At 33.5% G+C, this 24,980-nt stretch overlaps 1 protein-coding gene across 1 annotated transcript in view; it reads right to left on the bottom strand.

Moving 5' to 3' along the window:
• Nucleotides 1–24,980, bottom strand: part of LOC122804073 (F-box/WD repeat-containing protein 7-like) — a 380,857-nt gene that overhangs the window by 215,170 nt on the left and 140,707 nt on the right. Inside the window, exon 5 of the mRNA XM_044073735.1 lies at nucleotides 5,663–5,735. Within this exon, the coding sequence (XP_043929670.1) occupies nucleotides 5,663–5,735 (73 nt within the window). The remainder of the gene's footprint in view (nucleotides 1–5,662; nucleotides 5,736–24,980) is intronic.

The raw sequence follows: 24,980 nt of genomic DNA on the forward strand, positions 1-24,980 counted from the left end.
TCAAATGTGTTTTGAAAGCTGCAATAATGAAATTTGTAGGTGGAACAAACTTACTTTTTTTTCTTAAAATCATTACCCATTTCAACATTAACTTTAACTCTATTCTTAAAATAAATAGCCAAGATGAGCTTCCTTGTATAGCGTTTTATCTACACTCAGAATTTTGCTACATCACTCCTTTTCTCTGGAATAAAAGTCAGTCCTTTTTCAAAGAGGGAAAAGTAATCACATATAACTTCCAGGAGGCTATAATTAAAAATATTAAACCCATTATGTCTCAACAAAATACCCCCAAATACGAAGATTAAATCAGGAGGGGAATCAAGGTCAAGTGAGAAAAGGTGGACTATGTGCTCTGTCATCTGTGCTCTCTTCCTGTACCCTCTCCAAATTGTGAACCAGTTCACCAGTCTCTCTAACCTTCAGAGAGGAGGACATGCTAAATGTCGTTAATATGCATAACACCTTCATCATTGTCCTGTGTATTCATGTTCACACTTTGTATATTTGTATGTAAATCATTTGTCACACCACCTTTTGTCATGTTATTTTAGTACCTAGCGTATATGCTGTCTTAGAAGCATATTCTTTAGCATCTATAACCAAGTTCTGTTTTTCCTCTACTTTTAACAAAATATATTGTTTATCAAGTTTGTGAAAAACTTCATTATACATAGATTCGTGATTATCAAATAACACATCAGCTTTAATTTTTTTTACATTTAAATCTTGAATATCATTCATTAGCTTATCCATTTCCAATTCATTCTGTTTAATTAAAAGTTTCATTAATTCAAAGTTGGTGAAACAGTGAAATTAGTTCTTGATAAAACTCAGTGTCTGGGTAAGTTCTGTTGGGAAATTAAAAAAAATGCAACCCCTAAGGTATGCATTTGACACAAAGACACCTAATTAAAAAACTGTTGTGAGTTGCAAAATATGAAACTTTCTTCTCGAAATACACTATAACTGATAATAGAGAAAGAAAGGAATTAGCATTTTCTTCTATGATATAATAAAAATGCCAATAATGCTTTGTTTTGACATTCTCAACAGTAATCTACCTTTAATAAGTTTCATTTTGGCATTTTTTAAAGATTGTTAGGGACCCTAGGGGGTTTATGGGAATCAATGATTGAATATAAACAAGTTATTTGGCAATTTAGATGCCACTACATTCCCAGGGTTAAATGATGTTATTTCTGTCATGCCTTTTTTGCATTCAAATACTGTTTTATTGTTTTATTGGATGGTTTCAATTTGTAGTCGATTGTGGTATAGTATTTAAATGTGTATTTATTCACCTATTCATCTATTTATTCATCTTTATTTAAATACAAAAATTGTTGTGATTTGTTGGTGAACCTCATGTGATTCTATTTCTTTTCTTATATAAATAATATATATTGTTAATAAGATAGTTCTGATGAAATCCTTAGTATTTATTCTGGATGAAAGTGCTAAACTATTTTTTTTACACTTTATGTGTAAAGTTTTTGATTTTTGTGGACTTCTGAGCCTTTTTTATGTTTCAATAGGGTCTAGCGATTTTGGTTTCAGTATTCTTTACACTGTTTGCACACTGTAATGTTTTGTTCAGTCTAGATCAAACTTCTCTTTTTTTCTCTAGTACAGTAATTCTAAAAATTAACATGTTCTTTAAAACAATTGAAATTTGATGACAGTACTCCATCTATCTTTGCTAAAGATGTCAAACTGCCTGAACAACTGAAGGCAAGGTCCAACTCATTGATCATTCTAAAAGACATATGGGCCTGTCTTATCAGCCCAATAAACTTCTGACTGACTTAGCTGATGTCAAGAATGTGTTAGCCTCTTTTAGCAAGGGTCTAGATGAGGTTAAAGGACAGATTACTGGACTCAAAGATCAGTCAGAGCCTGTTGAAGAGAAGCATTTTCAATCTCTGAAAGACATCAAAAACTACAATGAAAAACATTTAAATCTTGAAGCCAGCAGCAGGAAAACAACTAATTTATTTACAGCACCCATGAGTCAATTTCTTATAGCTTTTTTGGTTCCACCCAGAGACTTGTCTATTTCCTTTTGAAGTTATTTAAAATTTTGGAAAGTTTGGCTTTCTAGGTTCTTTTACAAAAATTCTCCATAGCAGCTAAACTTTTTTGGATGTCAATGGGTCATCCTCGGTTACCATCCCACATTAAGGAGGTAATCAGACAAAGCTAACACCTCTCTCTATGGCACTTTAATTTATGCATTATTTGAACCTATTTTTCACAGTCATGTTAAAATAACTTTTTAACTCTTCAATGCTTTTTAATATTCATTTTAAGATTTCAGACTTTGCACCACCTGCCCAAAATCAGATCATCCATAGATTCTTCAATTAACTGAAAGTGTCCCAAGGCTTCCAACTATAAGCTGAATACTGACAAATCCTAAATATTGCCTTTTAATAGTAATTACTTATAAATTTAACTTTAGACACAAAGTCCATAAAAATGGTTTCATACTTTAAATAGCTGGGTACCACGTTCTTCTCAAGACATCAACTAAATTAACAACAACTTATTTAGAGTTTATAAAGCCACTAACAGTGGCATCAAAAGGATGTCTACATTCTTTTTTTCTTTAAGGTAGCCATTCTAAAATTAATATTTTTCCTAAAAATTTTACATCATTTTTTTCCTGTTTCTAATTTTTTTCAAAACTTTACATTCTGAATTATCTAAAGCCTTAATGTCACCCAAATCCACAAGGAAAGTTTATGAAAATTTAAGTCTTTCAAAGCTTAAAGGTGCTTTAAAACTTCCTGATTTGTATACAGTGCTTAACTTCCAAGTACACAAACTTTCTGATTTGTATACAGTGCTTAACTTCCAAGTACACAAAAATTCTTACACTACGTATGGTTATAACAGGTCCTCTTGGGTTCTAACAGGAGTCCATCTATTAACCAAATTCCTACAATGTAATAATATTTTCCATTTATATTACCTTTTATTTGTAAAGAAAGTTTAGCTAATTAAAATCTTCATGAACTCATTAAAAGACAGTGTCTGCTTTACATATCTAACTTGCATCACCTGATTTACAGAAATATCTAAGCTGTTTCAGTCTAAAATAAAAAAAAAAAAAAAAACTAAACATGTTTAAGTATGATACCAGTTACAGAAAACCCAAACATTTTTTAAGCACAAGTATTTTGAGTATAATTTTTTTATGATTAGGTTCTTTGAAAGTTACAGATGTCAAAAACAATTCAGAGTTTTCATGTCACTGATTATGTATTGATAAAGACTTTCCACTGGGTGAGGCCTATTGAATATCAGCCCCTCCTGGCTAATCAGCCTATTTGTTCACCATCAACAGGACAAGGGTCGACCAGGAGAGACCGTCATTTATACAGCCATCAGTGTTAGTTCACATTTTCCTTACTTTCTTAAATGCCCTAACTATGCACACTTGAAAAGGCCATGTGCATTGAACATCCCCCTCACTTATGCAAGGGGCATTTTCTCTAAGCAACAACTTAAACAAAAAATCTGAAACCAGTCAGAACAAGCAAACTGTGGCAAAACTTCTAAAATCCAAAAAGTAATAATCCAAAGCAAGTCACTGAAGTCAAATGACTAAAATACTGCACCAGAGATTGAAACGCTGAGTGCTTCTCTTCTTTATTTAAGAACTTCTTCAGAGCTACAAACCAGTGTAAACATACCTCTTTTATACCTCTTTTATATTAAAAAAATCATGTGATCTAATTCAATTAACTAAATGATGTAATATTAAATAATAATAAAAACTTATCAAAAATGTTGAAACCAGCAGAACACACATATACAAAAATCCTAGTGTAGTGCCACAGTGCACATGAAACCCCTCCCATCTCCTGAGAGAGGCAAACAGGCCATGTATCTTCACTGCTCCCCCCTCTCTGCCAGGCTCTTTCAGTGCCAGGGCTGTTAACTGAACCTAGTTGCCTGGGTCACAATAAGGACTCTTGTTCCTTTGCACCATGGAGCCAGACACAAAAAAAACTACATTTTGAAGCCTGCAATTAATGAAAATATTCTTCCTTTCAACTTATTTTGGAATATGTGTAAAAAAAAGAAATACCCTGCTTTGAAATGTTACACATTTTATTTAGTGTTGTGAATAAGAATACATTTTCTCTTGTGTCAATCTTGAATGTTTCTACTATGACTTATTGAGTTACAACTTGCCAAGGAAATAACTTGCTAAGTTAGTCAAGAAATCAACATGATGAAAATATTAACTGAAAGCATTTTTTGCAGGGGGCAAGACCCCTGCTCCCCCCATGTGGGGGTAAGCAACTAACACCACAAAGTTATATATACCACCTCACTGGTCATGCAAATGCAACACAGGTTGAAATCTACAAAAAGAAAGCAATCACTGCCAGTGCACATTTAGAAACAGCTATCCATGTGATTTTCTATAAGAAACCGCTATCCGGTAATTAAAGATGTTGGATGCTCATCTAGTTTACATTCAACAAGTAGTAGAAAAACCATCTTGGAATAATACCTGATCAGAAGTATATTCTTCCTTGGCACACCTATAATGAAATAATATTTTTAGAAATTTTCATTATCAAAACTTTATTTATAATTCTCCTTGCACCTTCAAAATTAGACAATTATTTTATTATTTAATGGATTTTGTGGATTTGTTTCTCCAGTGTGAAATTTTTTTTTAAATAAGACTTACTAACAAGTTTATTGCACATTTAAGTTTAAACTGGTCACATTTACTCTTAGTTGTTCTGGTAGATATTGCTGATCCTGAGATCCATGTCATAATTAGAAGTACATCACCTGTTATATATTATTATGTGTCTTCCATGTGGACTATATTAAAAGCTGTATCCTTTTCTTATTTTTTGAATGTTGCAAAGAAATTTCTTAAGGATTTTAGACTTACTGAGACATTCAAAAATCTGTTTTCTGACTGAAAACATTCATGGTTAGCTTTGAATTTTTCTTTCTTTTTCTGATACTTTTAGTTAAAACAACATTATTTCTATGTCATCATTTATTCTATACATATACAGTTAAGCTTACAAATGATGATATGACTGAGTCAGTAGTGTTAGAACCAGGTGTAAGTTGGATGATCAGGATATTTTTGGTTAATGTAGAACTCATTAATCACATTTTTTGTTGAATCCCAATTCATTAATCAGTAAATAGTATGAGGAGAAGAACTCAGGGTAGTGTCCATTCCAGTAATTCAGCAGAACTTCTATTATCTTAGAGTAGCGATGTGAGTCATTTAGAGAGCATCTATTTATCCCATACCTATCCTTTCTACATCAATTTAAAAAAAAAATCCTACACATGCAAGCTTTGTCAAGCACAAGCTGTGCTCAAATTCCAGGGGATATAGACTGACCACAATAAAAGAAGCATCTCTTCAATTTCAGTGAAAACGACATCCTGTTTAACTCTTTTTCAGTTATAATAATTTGTGTCTTTCTAATCATACATCATAGAAAAATAATAAAATGAAATATCATACGGGCAGTACTGTTTCTAACTATAGTTACTTAAAATGAGAAATGAAAAGACTTTAAAGTGCCTTCTATTACAGAAGGCCCTGTACCATTGTAGGCTTTGCACCTCTGTCACACACACCGAATACAACAATGATAAGTACCTGGATGTCATCTTCATGACCTGTAAGAACATGTTTGCAACAGCCTAGTTCAAGTGTCCATACCCTCAAGGTTCTGCAAAAAAAGCCAAAAACAAATTTCATTACATAGGTGTAATATTTGTAAATCTAAAGATAGCACTCTGCAACATGTACAAGAATACCCACATGGTTAATGTCAAGTCTTTTGAGCAGAATGAAAATGAAATTTCACTTACATCCTTTAGGTCATCTATATAACCATAAGTGAGTAATGTGGCACAGCTCCTACTGGCTTTTAAAGTCTTTTAGACAAAATATTATGTATTTTTGGCAGTCTTTTGTATAATTTTCATTCCAATCACATTTGTTTGATTGCATTAAATGGCATCTATACAACAGCAAAATAAGACAACTATAAATTCTGCCCTTTAAGTGCATCTATCAATCTATCCTCTTGTCTCCTTTTCCTATCCCTCTTTCCACCTCTCTCATGCCTTCTTCAGTGCCTCCATAAATTATCTTTTTATCACCTACTCCAGTAATACAGTGGCTGTAAACCCTCTCCATGAAAAAGTACTTTCACAGATCCAGGAAACAGTTGGTCCCTATAATGCAATCCATGTGCTTCCTCCTCAGCTGTCCATTACATTCACAGTATCTCTGTACAGCTCTCAAAATCTTGTGAACTTATTTTATGTTCCCACTGTCCCTTCTCGTGTCTGGTGAGAACAGCCACAGTGCCTCTACAATTTTGGTTATCCTATTCTACTTCAATCATCACACACACTTCTGTTGGCTTTAATCTGGACTCTTGCCAGCAGTATGATGTTCTGCATTCTGATTCTTATATGGCCTGCAGAACTGCACACAGTACTTAAATTGTGGCTTAATCAGGTCCTGGTAGTATTGAAGTATTTTGTTTTGCTTCCACAGTCTATCCCTCAGCACCTGTTCACTCCTGACATGACCATCTCATTCTGCTCTTGATGATCCACTGCATGTGTAATATACACTAACATGTCCTCTTCCTGCCCTGTTGTTATTAGTTCCACTCCCTTAGCCAATATTCATACCAGAACTGTTCATTTCTCCCCCAACACATGTACTTTTCTGTTGGATTTCCTCTGGATCCTTCCAGAAGCCTGAGAAACCTCTTTTGTACAGTCACCAAAACTGCACACAGTATTCAATGTTAGGCTTGATAAAGGCCAGGTAAAGTGGAAGCATTACTTCACTGCTTCTGAAATTTGACCCCCAAAGACATACTTCAGTATTCTGCTTGCTGCTGCTACTAACATCTGACTCTGTTCTTCGTAGAAGAGTTTAGCTGCAATCATCAGCCCCAGATCCTGTTCCTTTCTTCTTGTCATCAGTTCCACACCCTCCAATAATACTTCACATCAGGTTTGTTTTGAACCAAGTCACTCATCTGCAATAAACCTCTGCTTCCACATTTCACATATCTTTGTATCATCGCTGAAAGAGCTAGTCCTATTTTCTGTTCTTTCAGATATGCCAGAAAAAACACACTGAAGAATACTGGACCCAGGACTGACTCCTGTGCCACTCCACTGCCTTTGCTCCTCTCATCATAACCATCTGTGTCAGCCATGCAGCAATCCAGCTCTTCAGTCTTGGTCGTACTCCAATCTTCTTTTTCTTAGCAGTATGCAGAGCTGATCTTGGTGAATTCCAAATACATCTTCAATATTTCCTCTAACACTGTCATACATCTGGATCAGGTTTGAGGGACAACTCCTACTGGGTCAACAGCTTGTGTTGAATGTTATCCTAAAGTTTGCTTTCCTCTAGAAAACAAAAACAGCTTTTCCACAGGATTCTGTCCATGACTTTCCTACTGCTAGGCTAACAGGCCAGAAGCTCCAAAGATTTTTCCCTCTTCATCCCTTGTAAAGGAGTACCACACTTGCTGTCTTCCAGTCTCCAGGAACTTCTGCAGTTACCAATGGTCCAGTGAAAATCACCATCATGTAATCTATCACCACACTAACCATATTCTTTGGGACCCTGAGAAGCAGCCTACCTAGTTCATGTTCTTTATTTGACATAATACTCAAGCTGTTTACCTCACAGACACAAAATACAGGGTTTGATTCTCACCTTTGAAAAGAAACAGATAAGGCTTAAAATGGCCCACAAGGGCAGCTAGCCTAGTATTTATCTATGAACCAAACGACAACTAGATTCCTCTCCATCTTTATCTGCCAACTGCTCTCCCCACTCAGCCTTAATTCCTTCCTCAGCAGTATACTCTTCCCCTTCTTTAATTTGTGAAAATTGCCAGATTTTATGATCTCCCTCCTATCTTTGCTCACTCTGGGTGAGTCTGCACCTTCTTTTTTCCATTCTGATGAATACATATATGCCTTTGTTCCCCTTCTTAACTCCTTCCATCAGCAAAGAGAAAGGATAGGGGAGTGTCAGTGAAACACCGGCTATAATTGAGCTACTGTTAAAAAGGGATAATGAGTAAGGCCTATAAAATACTTCATGCTAACTCAAAGAATCTATCGAAAGAGGTTAGAAAAGATTGGGAAAAGAGATTGGAAAGGAAATATACAAATGAACAGTGTGAGGACTTTTGTATCGCTTCCAAATATGCTAATAAAAGTCCAGATGGTTTAGGATTTTTGCACGGAGGTGTTTGCATAGGTATTTGTACAACCCAACAAGATTTCATAGATTTTTTTCCTCAGATAGATAGCAAATGTTGGAGATGTGGTGGGAAAGACAGAGGTAATTGAGAACATTTTTTTTTAGAATGTAACAAGTTTGCAAATTTGAAGGATTCTTCAGAGAGTACTTTGTTAGATGATGTTGGGGGAGTAAATGATTATAACTAAGGAAATTATTTTGCACACTGGTACATAAGATATGAATTGCCTAGATGTAACTAGGTGTTACTAAGCTTAATGCCTTATCTCTCTTAGCTACCATGCTACAATAACAGGTAGGGCTACAGCACTACTACATGATTACATTTGGCCACTGAGGGGAGAGGCTGCACAGCAGGGCTGCCCTGGTGCAGCTTTCGGCACTGTTTTGCCTATGTACAGTTACTGAGGGACAAAATGCTACTGCCCACAGTGAGAACAATTGCTCTTTGCTACAGTAAGCAGGACTCAGCAATACAGTTCAGAAAATGAATGAACTGTATTATGCTCATTAGTCATTTCAGCAAAATTATGCTAATCTACATCATGTTTAAAGTATGGATTCTATGACTGACATCAAAAAGGTACACAGTCCTGCTATCTTATGGTCTGGACTGATGTGTATTGCTACAAGTCGATTCTATCAGTTCACTTGGAAGAGATTATTTTTTTAAACTACTACAGCAGCGGCAGCTGTACTCATTGCTGCTCACTTGAGTAACTGCATACTTATGATTGGCAGCAAGATTTAAAATACTGTGTTTTGCATGGGATAAGCAGCCCACCCAATCCCCTCCCTTGAACTATAAATGTACTGTCCCCTGGGGTTGCACCAATTCGAAGAAAGTATATTTACTGACACAGTTTGCATATTCAAGTGCCTTGCTCTCGAATACATGGAAGGGCATTTAGCTATTGCCAAATGAGTGATGAGCAGCTCATCTTCAAGTAATGATCTTGAGAGCGAAGAACACAATGCTACGTGATGGAATTAAGAATAAATGCAGTCATGACTAAAAGAATAATGAAAGTTTATTTGTGTGCAGAAGGTAAAAGCAATGACTACAAGTGGGAATGTTGCACAACAGTAAAAAGTCATGAAAGCTCAACCTATGGTTGTCAGTGATAATGATTCTGTTGTCACCAACACAACCACATGTTAGCTATGAAGAGGACTCGACGTACATCATAGCCGTGTACATAGGAAGGAAGGAAAAGTGCTGTAAAACTGTGGTCCTACCTAATAGCTATAACAAGGTGTCACTATGAAACCTAAGGTACTATCATAACACACTTAATGGGACAGAAGGCACAAAACGCATGTATCTGCCACTGCACTTTATAGCAAATAATATTACGCACTTCATCAACATAGGTACAAAGATAAGTACTAGGCAGTCTGCATTGCATTTCAAGCCTAGCCAAAAAAAAAATATTCAAAATTTCCCTTTAGCCTCAAGGAGGGCAAGACAAGATAGACATGGAGAGAATTTGAGGCTGCCCATCCAATTTTGGTGTGTTAGACTTTCGATGGTGGTGTGATCGTGAAAAATGGTGTTCCCCAGTTGTTCCTGCATTTTCATTGTTTTAATGTTTGTTAAAGTATTTTAAATTAGAATTTAAGCAAAATTTATCATTGTAGAAGAGAAGCATATTTACTGACCAGACCTGGGGCAGAAAACATGAAGAATTTAGGAAAAATGTTCAGTTACTGAAGTTGTCAATCATAAAAACTCACTAAAGAGTGAAAGATGACAAGAGTAATATTGTTACTAGAAAGCCAGCATGCAGAACTGTAGAAGGATGGGACTGCTGAAGCACCATGGGATAAATTAATAGCCTTTGAAAGACACCCTCAAAGAGTAAGTGTCACATTTAATTGTACATAGCAAGACCCAAAGTGAAGAATTCAGAGATGGTGGAAGCCATAAACCCTTGTGCAGTTGCCATTGAGCAGTTACAGAATGAGAACAAGGACTTATAAGTGAAAAAAGCACATGTACTAACTAAATTAGAGACGTTAAAAGAAAATCAAGTGGGCTGTGCAGATAGAGCTTGAAGGAAAATAATCAAATTTTAGGGCTGCTGAAAAGGGAGAGAGACAGAGTTGTGTGTTCCTTCTACAAGACAAATGGGCAAGTTGGACTGGTTAACTTGTCAGATTAAAACTGAATGGCCCCACAGACTGTTCTGTAGTAACAAAGATGGCAGGGCAACCTAGAATCTATTGTTTAATGTTGAGACTTACAGGGTGCAATGTCAAATTCTGTCTGAAGCCCAAGAAAGATTTACAACGATGATCACTGTCAAAAAGCACTCACTGATTATAATATACATACCTGATTAAAAACAGTACAGTTTTTGATATCAGTGAGGGAACATTGGCTAAGGTAGCTGAAAGTTTTCCCTAGTGGATTTAAGACTTTTGTTGATAAAAGGGCATCATTACAAACCATTGTACTTACAACTCTAAATGGTCCAAAGGCACTGAATAGAAAGATTAAAATGAGGACATAACAAATATTTTTGTCTGACATTAGTTAAAATTTTTAAACAGCCTGCTATAGATGAAAACTTAACAAATATTAGAATTTCTATGATACAGATATGGAAAGCAGGTCAGATGAAATATCAAATTTCACCTAGACTTTGGTTACCTGTTTTTTGCTTTGTTGACATCTATGATGGTTAACTGTATTCACAAGTGGAATTATACTGTATGCTAGGTTATGATAACTGCATAGTACCTGCTAACCTTCAGGCAGTCAGATAGGAAGCAGCAAGGGGAAGGTCTTAGGTCTTACCCTGTCTAAGAAATTAGTCTAGTCTGAAAAAAGGGATTGCAATTCAATGCAGACTTCATTTGACAAAATATTATGTATCTAAAACTATTGCATGATGTTTGAAATGCAAAACTGATTATATAAAAGAATTTGATAGTCATGGTTAATTGTGAATTTTTTGAAAGACTCCTGGGGTATGGAAAAGTCTCTCCACTCCTGTTTTCTATCCATCTTTATTTGCAATTATTCAGATGTGATATTGTAACATGTAAGTAATATTTACTATGTCTTTAATAAAAGTAAGAGGGGAATATGAAATATTCTTAAACTGAGAAAGTTTAAATTTCATTTACTGAAGGCCATGCTAATGCAATTTGGGGGTAGCATTGACTTTTTCTTAATTTTTATGGAATTTCTAAGAGGAACTTTTATCTAAGTCATGGCAATTTTCTGAATCTTGCAAATAAATAAAATCTTTAGTAGAGTATGATGAAATATTTTCAACTAATATTTGGGAGTAATAAGGGGAGCTATATGGGACACCTAATACTTTTGTGTATTTGGATAATGGATAATTGTGCAGACCTAATTATACTTGTAGAACTGAGCAAACTAAATGCTTTGTTGTTTAATAGTATTAAATGTATTAATCTATTTAAGACTGTTTTTCATTTTTTACAATACAAACAGTTTTAAAGGTTAGTTGTTTCAGTTATTTTTTTCAAGGACAAAATTATACAGAACATTGTGTATCCCTTTTGTCTCCTAATCCTCAGTTGAACCTTTTGTTCTCCATCCTAAAGGACATGCAAAACAACATACATTTCAAAGGAAATATGTTCAAATTGGGAGTTCCTTCAAGGCTAAACACTGCAGATGGAGGTTTGAACAAAACAAATTATGTTTTGAGAATAAGGAATGGGTCTATAGTATAACAATGAACGATCAGATGATCGAATGTTGTTATATCGACCCCTAAATGTCAAAAATTAAAAACAGCGAACAACCAGAACAGGGATTTTTTTCCCAGGGAAATAAATCGCTGTACCCAAAAAAACAAACACTAAATAATGCGCCCCCCACAACCCCCTACTTAAATATACCAACTCTGAGATCGCACTAAAGTGGAGGAAATGGCACAACCTGGACAGCTGGCCCAGCGATTTCTTTCCTGGGAAAACATTCGCTGTTACAGCCATTCGCTATTTTGCTGGTTCGACATATAGTGTTCGCTCTAACAGCTTCCGAACATTTGATCGTTCACTGTTCTAAAGTAGAGCCTAAGGAATCAGATCTATAACATAGAATGTTAATAGGTTAACTAATCTAGTCAATAGGAACAGGATGTTCAGCAGCTTATGAAAATATATAGGTGCTTTTTAAGAGACACATTTAGACCGTCAGGTGCATGATGCTGTCATAAGAGGTTACTGGTCATGGGGCATAACACCTTCTTTTGCTGAGGCAAGAAGATAATATAAAAGTTTATACACACACACACACACACACACACATATATATATATATATATATATATATATAGATACAGTAGAGAATCCCAAAGTACTGAAATGTTGAATTTCAGTACTTTGAGATGGAATACGCGAAAGTGCAGTTACGCGAAATTGCACCATGTCAAATGCAGAAATGACAATCCGCTATCGTGGTGTCGCATTCGTGACATGTGGTGCAGTTTGTGGATTTATCTGGGGTTTCAGGTAAGTGGTGTTTGTGTAAGGGTATTGGCTAGGGATTTTATTGTGTATGAGTGTGGGTAGTGGTTTTTTGTGTGTTTAGTGTGACCTCGGAGTTAATATATATAAGTAGTGGGGGGTGGGGGTGCAGGGGGCTTGTCCCCTGCTTATAGGTAGGGTAGGTGTGTGTGTGTGTGTGTGTGTTGTTATGTTTGTGTGTGTGTGTGTGTGTGTGTGTGTGTGTGTGTGTGTGTGTGTGTGTGTGTGTGTGTGTGTGTGGTCGCGATTGTGCTATTTGCGGTTTTGGGTGTTCGGGTATGTGGGTGTTCAACTATTCAGTCTTGAAATACTGAAATTCGACATTTCAGTGTTTCGAGATTGTCTAGTGAATCTATATATATATATATGTAAAATGTGCTATATGTGCTAACACAATGATGGCTATAAGGTATATACCAATGATATCATCAGGAATGCAGCACAACACTGCACAAGGACCACATCCTGATGGAGTGAGAATGCCAGCTGTACTTCAGAACAGTGTGCGTGAGTGTGTGTGTGTGTGTGTGTGTGTGTGTGTGTGTGTGTGTGTGTGTGTGTGTGTGTGTGTGTGTGTGTGTGTGTGTGTGTGAGAGAGAGACAGACAGACAGATAGAAACCAGCCTGTTGTAGGACAAATGTGTTTTACTATGGCTTTATCATTTTTGAGAGTTTACCTACAAATGATCAAAGTACTTTTCTTCAACTTACCAGTTTCCAGAAGATGAATACTGAAAACCAGTGAGTCAAAACCCCTAAAAAACACTAAATCATGTTTTATGTAACAGGCACAGAAATGGATACAGAGTACTTGTTTCAAGTTTTAGATAATTTTCATAAATTGTTGGGTTATAATATTAAAAAAGACAGATAACAGCAGTACTAATAACTTTCACTTCCCCTCCATCTCTGGGACAAAAGTATACGTATTTAGGGAAGTCACAATATATAAAGTACTTAGGAATCTGGTAAGGAAATTCTTTAGCAGGATTTATTACTATTATTTATTAACACTTTCCCGGTCAACAAATGATAAATAAATAAAAATAAATAAATAAAAATATTAGTAAGACATATGAAGAATTAAAGATGAAATGATTTTCGGATAAGGAACATGGCTGGCCTGGAGATGGACCAGAGAGTGCAGGCTCTGCATGTTTTGTACTTCCTTTGCCATTCCATGTATTTCAAAGCCTTCTAGGCAGATAATAGTCCACTTGAATTTTTGAAACTGGCCAAAATTACAACACAAGAATATGTCTGGGACTGAGGCAAACCTAGAGCAGCATGTGATAAATTAACACTTCCAAACATACTGCTCAAATGTCTGGAATTTTGTAGACTGTCCCAATTATGCATCATATTTTGCCCTGCCCCACATAAAACGTTTGATTATCTGGTAAATCACTGAGGGTTACAATGCATCAGTAATACCAGATATTCATGTTACATACTACTTATTGTTCAGAAAATGCATAGTGATGCAAAAACCTCTTCTATTAACTTTTTAAATGAATTAGACAAATGTTTAAAAAGCTGTTCTTGATATTGGTTGTGCCTTTGTTCCCCTATTATTTCTGGCTTTGTCCATAATTTTATTATTTTCAAGTTTAAAACATCAGAAATCTATAGATAAACTACTAAACTACATAAATATAAATTTTGGTGGAGATATACAAAAATGTTCCTGTCAAGTAACTTGGAGATATATTGAATCACTGAATATGAACTACTCAAGGAATTCTCATCCAGATGCTGCTTTGAAAAAAGTACTGCAATTGATGACATCTACCTTACAGGAACTATCTTTGAAGATGGATGGCTTTAAAAATGACTTAGAAAACCTCAAATTAAATTCTCAAACACAGACTGATACTCTTAAGGAACTATTACAGCAACACCATACAAAAATAACAAATATAGAGACTTCTCTAAATGACATTGAAGGAAGACTCAAAGAGGAAGAATTCCAAAAAGAATTTCTGCTTAAACAGAATATATGGTTGCTTAACAAAATAGATGACTTAGAAAACAGGGAAAGGAGAAACAACATAAGGATATTTGGTCTGCCTGAAAACACTGAAGAAGAAGACATTATTTCATTCTTAACAACCTGGATTTCTGAAATGTTAGACTTGAAAGAGTGACTTTCATTTGGAATTGAAAGGGTACATAGAGCTCTGAGGAAACCTGCTTCTAACTCAACAAATACTCCACATAGATCCATAGTTATAAAATTTCTTTCATTTCTGGACAAGGAACTAATATTAAAATCTGCTTGGAGAAAATCACCCTTAAAATACAATCAAAGCCTGATAAGGTTTAACAATGATTATTCTTCCAGAATACTACTCTTAAAAGAATAAAAGAAACATTCCTTGGACTGATGCTAGAAAGCAGAAACAAAAAACTGATTCCAAGATAGCTGCCCCAAAAAATAACTCTTACAACTACATCTCTCAAAGTATCAACTAATATGGTACATCACTTGTCATCTGTTTTTATTTAAAAAAAGGAGGGATTCTTAAACAACTGAGAAACAGTAATGATTTATTCAGAATGTTCAAAGAGTCCAATAATTCTCCATAAACAAAGGTAGGTCAAGATGGGTTACTATTTACATTATATGTAAGCCAAACAAAGCAACATATAATACAAACATAGATGTTTCTATTCCCCTACTTGAACTCAATGAATACTTATCTTGCTAATTTTTCATTGATTTTACTTATAATAATTTAAGTAATTAATTAACTAATTCAACAAGGTACCATTCCTCAGAGTTCAGACTCAAATGTAACAAATTAACATCATATATAATAGCAGAAACGGTAGAGTGTTTTGGAAAAAAAAATGCTGTCATGGGGACTAATGTCTTCTTCAGTTAAAGTATGATTTAGAAATGTCATGTACATCCTGGTTAAATAATAGTAGCAAGCTCTTAGTACAAATGTCATCATTATTCTGTTTAAATATAGTTGATATCAATTATGGCTGGCATCACAGCTACAAGTGCTTTTTGATCAATCCTGATATGGTGTGCATGGATGCAGCTGTGTCTAACAGCTAGTACAAATGTCATTATTATTCTGTCTAAACATAGTTAATATCAGTTATGGCAGGTTTCATAGCTTCGAGTGCTGTTTGATCAATCCTGATATGGTATGCGTGAATGCAGCCGTGTCTGGCAGCTAGTACAAATGTCATTAGTATTCTGTCTAAGCATAATTAATATCAGTTATGGTAGATATTAGCTTTGAGTGCTGTTTGATTAAGCCTGACATGGTGTATGTGGATGCAGCTGTATCTGGCAGCTGTTATATGTTGCTGTTTTCATCTCCGGGGAGCTGTGGGTTGCGGCTTGTGATCGAGGTTTACTGATGCTTGTGTATTAGGAAGAGACGTTTGGTGTTTTAGCCTGGATCCAGGGGAAGGGGGTGGATAGAACTGTGATTTGGGATATTCTGGCAGAGAATGGTTTGTTTGTACATCTGCTAAGTGAGAGGTGGGAGGGCTGGAGGAGTGTGTTGTCTCTTGTTGTGGCAGCTTGTTGGGAGTTTTTTTTTTTTGATCTGTTTGCTCTCTGTTCTTTTCCTGGCTGCTGCCTCGCTGAAAGGGAGGGAATTTAGGCTTGAAGTTGCAGTGAAGTAAAGCTTTGCTTCAGGTGCATCGCAACCCTCTGGTATGCAGTACACAGACACACTAACAGAAACAGGTGCTCCCAGGTTGCTATGGTAATGGAGACAGAGTGACGATAATGTGTAATGGCTTTGAGGAGCCTCCGAGATGAATCTCAGCAATGACGTGTTTGGTTTTAAAAAGGAAATATATATATATATATATATATATATATATAAAATAAAAGGGCTGTTTTAAACCACATGTACACATATTGATGGTCTCCCAACACTTCATTTAGCTCATTAAGTTGATTCTTGATAAAGAAAAAAAAAACAATAATAAGCGCAATTTTATATTTAAAATGTATTTTGGTCCAAGCACATTAAGGACTTACATAAGAGTGGAGGTCTGAGTTATTGTGAAAGACTAAGAGCATTTGGTCTTGTGCAGTACCCCTTGCAGTGGTCTGGGAGGTGAACTTGCTTGGACATGTTGAGCATATGGGGATAGCGGATTCTAGGGGTGATTGGGGTTGCCAGGAAGTGCTAGAAAGTCAACAAATTTCCTTCATGGAAATATCTGTAGGAATGGAAAGTGTGTTGAGTGGTTCACTGGCAGAGTGGCCACTGCATGGTACAGGCTGGTAAAATGGAATAAGACAAATATTGGTTTGGATATTTTAAGAACAGCCTGGAAACACACCACATGAACTAGTGAATGGTATTCTGGCAAAACTGGATGGGCATTGCTGCCCATGCTTGAAGTATTGATATGTGTGTATGTAAGGATGGAAATATACTTATAACATATAAGAAACTAGAATGGTCTCATAATTTAAAGTCTATGGACTGTATAAACATGTTTGGAAGGAGCTAATAATAAGAATAAACATTACAGTTTGTGGTCTCTCAAATAACTAAGCAACAGCCAAAAAAAAAAACACACACACACACAATAGTTATATAATGTATGATTTTAGTAAATCTAGACATAAAATACATAATCGTCATATAAGATGAAGCAGTCTGCTAAATTTAGATCTTAAAGACAAAATTTAATAACATGGGCTTATGTATAATAACACTACTGTCTTAACTTGTCATAAATGACATACACTACATTGAACATCAAGGGGAAGCATGATGATTTTCATATAAATATGCATAACAAGTCATATAACTGCTTTAACCTGAATTGTAGTTTTTTGTAACCCATCTTGACCATATATAATACTTAAGCAGTTACCAAGGTAACTAATGTTTTATACATGACATCAAACTGACAAAGTTGTTCAAAAGAAACAATGGAAGCCTGAACTTGAAATGTCACAGAATGTAATAACCATATTCTGAACAAATGGTATTAAATTGACAATAGACACTCAGTTTAATCACAGGAGCTTGTGTATAATAACACTACTGTTTTAACTTGTCATAAATGACATATACTATATTGAACATCAAGGGTAAGCATGATGATTTTTTCATATAAATAAATGTTCATAACAAGCCATGTAATTGCTTTAACTTGAATTGTGGCTTTGTAATACATCTTGACCATACATAATACTTAAGCTGTTACCAAGGTAACTAATGTTTTATACATGACATCAAACTGACAAAGTTGTTCAAGGGAAACAATAGAAGCCTGAACTAGGAATGTCACAGAATGTAACAATCACATTCTGAACAAATAGTATTAAATTGAAAATAATCACTCAGTTTAACCTTTGCTGGTTATATAAAATAGAATTTGCCATTTAAATCTAAAAACGTTCAGTATATGCCATAAATGTCAATTTGTGAATATGGAAAGGGAACTTGTAATCATTAATCACAATAAGTGAATGTGTTTTTTTAACCTATAATTTCACTCATTTTATAATAAGAAATGACAGCTATGAAAATCCTTGTGTGTGGAAATAGGGAGAAGAGGGATGCACTGATAATTAAAATGCACTAACTTTCATCAATGTTTACATAAAACAAACGTGATGCTTTAGGTAAGTTAGCAACAAACAAAGTGATTACTTAAATGCTGGCAAACAATGAAATATAACTTCTGATATATCTAATAAAATACAATTAGGTATAAATATTATTACCATCTATTTACATTAAGTAATACATTTTGAAAGACTTCATCAGTAAGGGTGAATATGCTAAAAAATTGTGTGCTATAATCTTTTACTGAGGTTTTATATATGCTACATCCTACTTTACTATGATTGAATTGCTTGTCATCTATCTTTCATGTAAATATTAATTGCTTATACAATAAGTAGACATTTATATTGTATTAGAATTCTGTCTAATCTACAATAGTACTATATCTGTTCAAAATAATATAAATATTGCTTATTCCTATTACAAATATTCTCCATATGATAATTCAATTTATGGAGCACAGATGTTCTGGATTGTCAAGGTATGAGTGATAATCTGATGGACTTAGGTTTATCCATCAGATTAGGAAGGATTTTCATTCCATGGCTACTGCAGATCTTAGTTTTGTTAACATTTATTAGTTTAAATTTGTTATTTCATAAAAACATTTTTAGTATGCCTGACCAAAACATTACTTTATTGGTAAACATTCAAAGTATAAAACTGATAATTCTCTTTAAAAGCTCAAACATATACTTTATAGTTATCAGAGGAAAATGTTAAATCGTCACAATAAGACAAAAAATACAGTCTAAATAACCTAAGATGGATTTAACTTTATCATCTTTAAATACCAATGGCTTAAACAATCCTAGCAAGAGAGCAAATCTACTGAAATATTTTAAACTGAACAAAGCACAAATTGCCTTCTTTCAAGAAACTCATTTCAAACCAAATGACAATTACAAATGGAATCCTAAGGAATATATGATATTGGTGCAATCCACTTATAAGACAAAGACAAAAGGGGTAACAATTTTATGGAAAACAAATATGATTAACCCAGAAATCATTTATAAGTATGAATATAAAGAAAGCCTTATGGCATTAGTAATTGTTAAATATAATAACAGAATATGGACCCTAGCCACTCTATACTGGTTCCCAGGCATTGGATCAGGAACTGTTAAAAAACACTTGGATTTCATTTCCAATAATTATAAAGGCAACTTAATATTAGGAGGAGATTTTAACTGTTTATTTGATATGTCTGAAACTACAAATAAAAGACCACTGTGTACATCTGCTGTATCAAAAGCTTTAAACAAGTGGGTAGAATCATTTCATCTTGTAGATACTTTCAAATTTAAAGAAGATAAATCTTTGTTGTTTTCCCATCAAGATCACAGATTTGGTACCCAAACTAGAATACATAAAATATTTGTTGCCCATGATTTACACTCTAAAATCATTACTTTCTCAATCACTCCCTGCCCCTTTTCAGACCACAATTAATTGATACTAAAACTTCAAAATGGGTACAAACCATTAATCTTTAACTCCAGAATTCTAGCATATATAACTAAAATTAAAGAGTTCAAACCCTGGTTATTATCTGAACTACAGTTCTTCTTAGATATTAATTACACCACAGCGATAAATAAAATAATGATATGGGACTCATTAAAAGCTTACATATATGGTAAAACCCTAACTTGGTATAAAAAAATCATAGAATGGGATTCTGAATTATTAGATCTACAATCTAGACTTTTGTCAGTAAAAGCTGAAACAAATCAAAATCATTTGGATATGAACAAGAAAGTAGAAGTATTAAACAATAAATACAATGAAATTCTAACACATAAAACATGTTTAGCTTTAGAAAAACTAAAAATGAATACCTTGGCCACTTCTCCCAAACATCTACATAATTTATCCACAAGAATCAAAATACAATAAAAAGCTAATAACATTAAAAGTATCTTCCATGAAAAGAAAGGGAAAACTGTCTCAGATATAGGTGACATTCTTGATGCCTATAGAAATCACTATATGGAACATTTCCAAAAAGAAAATATGCATATTGATCAATTAAATCTACATGAAAAAATGTTCTAATATTAAAAAAAACAGAAAAATTTAAACTAGATCTGCAAGCACCCATATCCTGCAAATAAATTACAGATACAATAAAAGAGGGTAAAAATAATAAAGCTCCAGATACAGGTGGCATAATTATGTAAATGTATAAACTTTTTCCTTCAAATATAATATCTCTCTTACATAAAACTCCATTAGAAATTCAGTCACAGATTTAATACCACCCTGTTGGAGATATTCCTTTATCACACCAATCCTAAAGGAAAACAAATCCCCAAACCTCTGTACCTCATACAGACCTATATCATTATTAAATAATGACTATAAGATATTTATGACAATATTAACTAACAGAATGAAAATACCACTATCCGAAACAAAGCAACGAACACAACTACTGGAGAAACAAATATGAGACTATATGCTGTCTCAGCTAAATAAACCAGTACGAGTGAAACTGGACCCGGTCAAGTAGAAGAAAACTTTAATGTGAACACACATAAAAACTAAAACATCGGTTAAGCGCTTTCATCTGTGCAATACAGACTTCATCAGAACACCAGATCAGTGTATCCATTAGCAAATTTAAATACTTTTTGGCACCAAAAACAACTGTGAGTATACTCTCATTTAAACAGCCATAATATAATAAATGCAAAGCATACATAAATACTTGATAAATATCAATCTAACAATTCATCTATTTAAAACATATATAAATATGTGTATCTAACATGATTAAAAATATTTAAAATATTTAAAAATTGTGTTATGGACTCAGCTAATAATCTTACAAGAGTTGTAATACAGGTTTAACAGTAATAAACTCATTTATACCCGGGAATTTTGTGGCATTTGTTAACATTTGCCAAAAGCTTTCCCTTTTGCCTAACTGTGCCTTATAATTATCCCCCCGGGGCGAGATATGTACTTGATCTATTATAGCAAATTTGAACCTATGAGTCTCACCATACCTATCTATATGCCTAAATAATGCATTTTTTGTATCCTTAACATTAATCTTATATAAATGTTCATAAATACGCTTCTTAAACTGTCTCTCTGTTTTTCCTATATAAAAGGCGGTACATGAACTACACTTAGCTAAATAAACTATATTTTTACTATTACAGTTTCCCTTTTTAAAGTTCATATATGTCCTATTAATATCATCCAATCTGATCCCTTCCACTTCGTTAATAGCAGAACATACTATATTTACTTTGAGGGAGAGTATTACAAACAAACAAGAGGGGTGGCCATGGGTGCGTCCTGTGCCCCCATTTTCGCTAATTTAGTAATGCTTGAATGGGAAAATCAGTATCTCATTAATAGTGGTTACTTTCAACATGTTACATATTACACAAGATTTTTGAACGATATATTCCTATTATGGGATGGACCCATGGATATTCTCACTGAGTTTTTGGAATACATAAATACCACTAGTGATTTTTTGAAATTTACATATAATGTTAAACATGAAGGTATTGCTTATTTAGATACTTATGTGAGTCATACTGAAATTGGTTTTCAGTCAAAAATATTTAGAAAGGAGACTTTCTCGAATGGATACCTTGACTACACTAGCAATCATCCCAAATATATATTTAAAAACATCTATAAAGGTCAATGTATACGAGTAGCCAGAATGACCTCAGATTACAGTAAAATGAAAGGTGAAATTAATAATATTAGAACTATGTTTATAAATAGAGGATATCTGCTGGCTTTATTAGATGATATCTCACATTATGTTATTAAAGAATGGGGTAAAAAATACCCACCTATACTTGGTAATGAGGAATTTAATACATTAAATGGGAGAAATAATGAACAAAAAGAATTCAATAGAGTGTGTGTATTAACATATTCCCCGTGTGTGACAGATGTCAAAAATATTCTAAAATAGCACTGTAATAATTTAGTATTGGATGATGAATTATTGAACAGAATTGGAAAGGAACCTAGTTTTGTGTTTAAAATGGGTACGAATATTAAAAATTTATTAAATAGAATGATTGATAAAGTTAAGACTATTAAGACACACACCAAAAAATGTGGGTTGTGCAAACAATGTTCTGCTATTAACGAAGTGGAAGGGATCAGATTGGATGATATTAATAGGACATATATGAACTTTAAAAAGGGAAACTGTAATAGTAAAAATATAGTTTATTTAGCTAAGTGTAGTTCATGTACTGCCTTTTATATAGGAAAAACAGACAGACAGTTTAAGAAGCGTATTTATGAACATTTATATAAGATTAATGTTAAGGATACAAAAAATGCATTATTTAGGCATATAGATAGGTATGGTGAGACTCATAGGTTCAAATTTGTTATAATAGATCAAGTACATATCTCGCCTCGGGGGGATAATTATAAGGCACAGATAAGCAAAAGGGAAAGCTTTTGGCAAATGTTAACAAATGCCACAAAATTCCCGGGTATAAATGAGTTTATTACTATTAAACCTGTATTACAACTCTTGTAAGATTATTAGCTAAATCCATAACACAATTTTTAAATATTTTAAAAACATGCTTATATATGTTTTAAATAGATGAATTGTTAGATTGATATTTATCAAGTATTTATGTATGCTTTGCATTTATTATATTATGGCTCTTTAAATGAGAGTATTCTCACAGTTGTTTTTGGCGCCAAAAAGTATTTAAATTTGCTAATGGATACACTGAGCTGGTGTTCTGATGAAGTCTGTATTGCACAGATGAAAGCGCTTAACCGATGTTTTAGTTTTTATGTGTGTTCACATTAAAGTTTTCTTCTACTTGACCGGGTTCAGTTTCACTCGTACTGGTTTATTTAGCTGAGACAGCATATAGTCTCATATTTGTTTCTCCAAAACAATAAATAATGATCAAACTGGCTTTATATATCATAGACACACACATGACAATATTAAAAGGATAATTTCTCTTATAGATTATGTTAATAAAGAAAATAAAGAAATACTCATAATTGGCTTAGATATAGAGAAAGCCTTTGATTCCCTAAACTGGGATTATTTATTCAAAATTCTAGTGTTATTTGAATTTCCTCCTTCCTTTGTTCATCTACTAAAGAATATATATATATATATATATATATATATATATATATATATATATATATATACACACAGATAATTTAGCGTATGTTAAGCTAGGTCCTTTCACCTCTGAATCTATACATATAACAAAGGGTACTAAACAAGGATGTCCCATGTCACCGATTTGCTTTGGCTATTGAAATATTGGCAGATTCAATACATAACAATACAAAAATCAAAGGAGTAGATGTTTATGAACAATACAATTCTAAAGTAATGCTTTTTGCTGATAACATATTATTAACATTATCCAATACAAAAGAGACATTAGAAGAATTAGATATTTTAATTGACACATTTTACAGGACTTCAGGACTCCATTTCAATAAATCAAAATTTTTATTTTTAAATAAAAAAAAAAGAATTGCAGACGAAGGGGAATCACAGTATAGGGAAACAAGAATCTACCTTAAAATATCTAGGAATTGAGTTATGCAAGGATAATAATGAATGAGTCTCAAAAAACTGCAATAATATCATCAATACAATTAAAATCTCTGTGGAAAAGTGGAATAAACTAATATTAACATTTGAAGACAGACTACAGTCAATAAAAATGGTTTTACTACCCAAGATTATATATATATAACTTTGACAACACAACTGTTACCAGAAAGGAATATACTCAAAGAAATAAACTCATGCCTAGTAAAATTTTTATGGTTTCCCAAAAGAAACAGAATAGCTTTAATACATCATATCAGACCATGGAAACAGGGAAGATTAAACTTTCCTGACATATAAACATATATAAAAGCATCAATATCTAAAACAATATCAGATCTGATAAGTCCAAATTATTCTGCAAATTAGAAAAAATTACTAACTGTAATATCAATAAATGAATTTGATTTACAAAAAAATTCAAATAGATAAAAACAATTTGCCGTGGCACGTATTCTGTATTAGTATGCAATATAACATAACTAAGCCCACTAAAAGTCGTATGATTAATTATTACATTGACTCATTTAGGAAAATTATTAATGCAAATATAGATTTAAAAATCTGGTTGATCTTTTAACACCATTCATAATTACAAAGAGCTATCCACATAAAATATACAGAGAAATAATTAATTCCTGGGAACAGAAAGGATTTGTTTATTGGTTTCAATGTATCAAAGAACTAAAAGTTCTGGATATGCAAACAATGAAACAACAGACAAAATTCCACAACAACTAACTATGCAAAGCATTCTAACGTATTTGCAAGATTTATGTAGAATAATTAGTAATTCTGCATTTAAAGAAATACCTAAATTTACAAAATACCTGTATGAAATCATATATAATGATTATGACATGGGAAATAGTATTTTGAAATTTTACAAGATATTGATAAATTATAAAACAACACCCAAATCTTCATATTGGAATTATATAAAAAAGGGCACTTATCACAACCTACTGAAGAAATTAAA

This window comes from Protopterus annectens, chromosome 6.part0 (genome assembly GCF_019279795.1).
Source record: "Protopterus annectens isolate FY-2018-M chromosome 6.part0, PAN1.0, whole genome shotgun sequence".
In the NCBI taxonomy this organism is placed as follows: Eukaryota; Metazoa; Chordata; order Ceratodontiformes; family Protopteridae; genus Protopterus; species Protopterus annectens.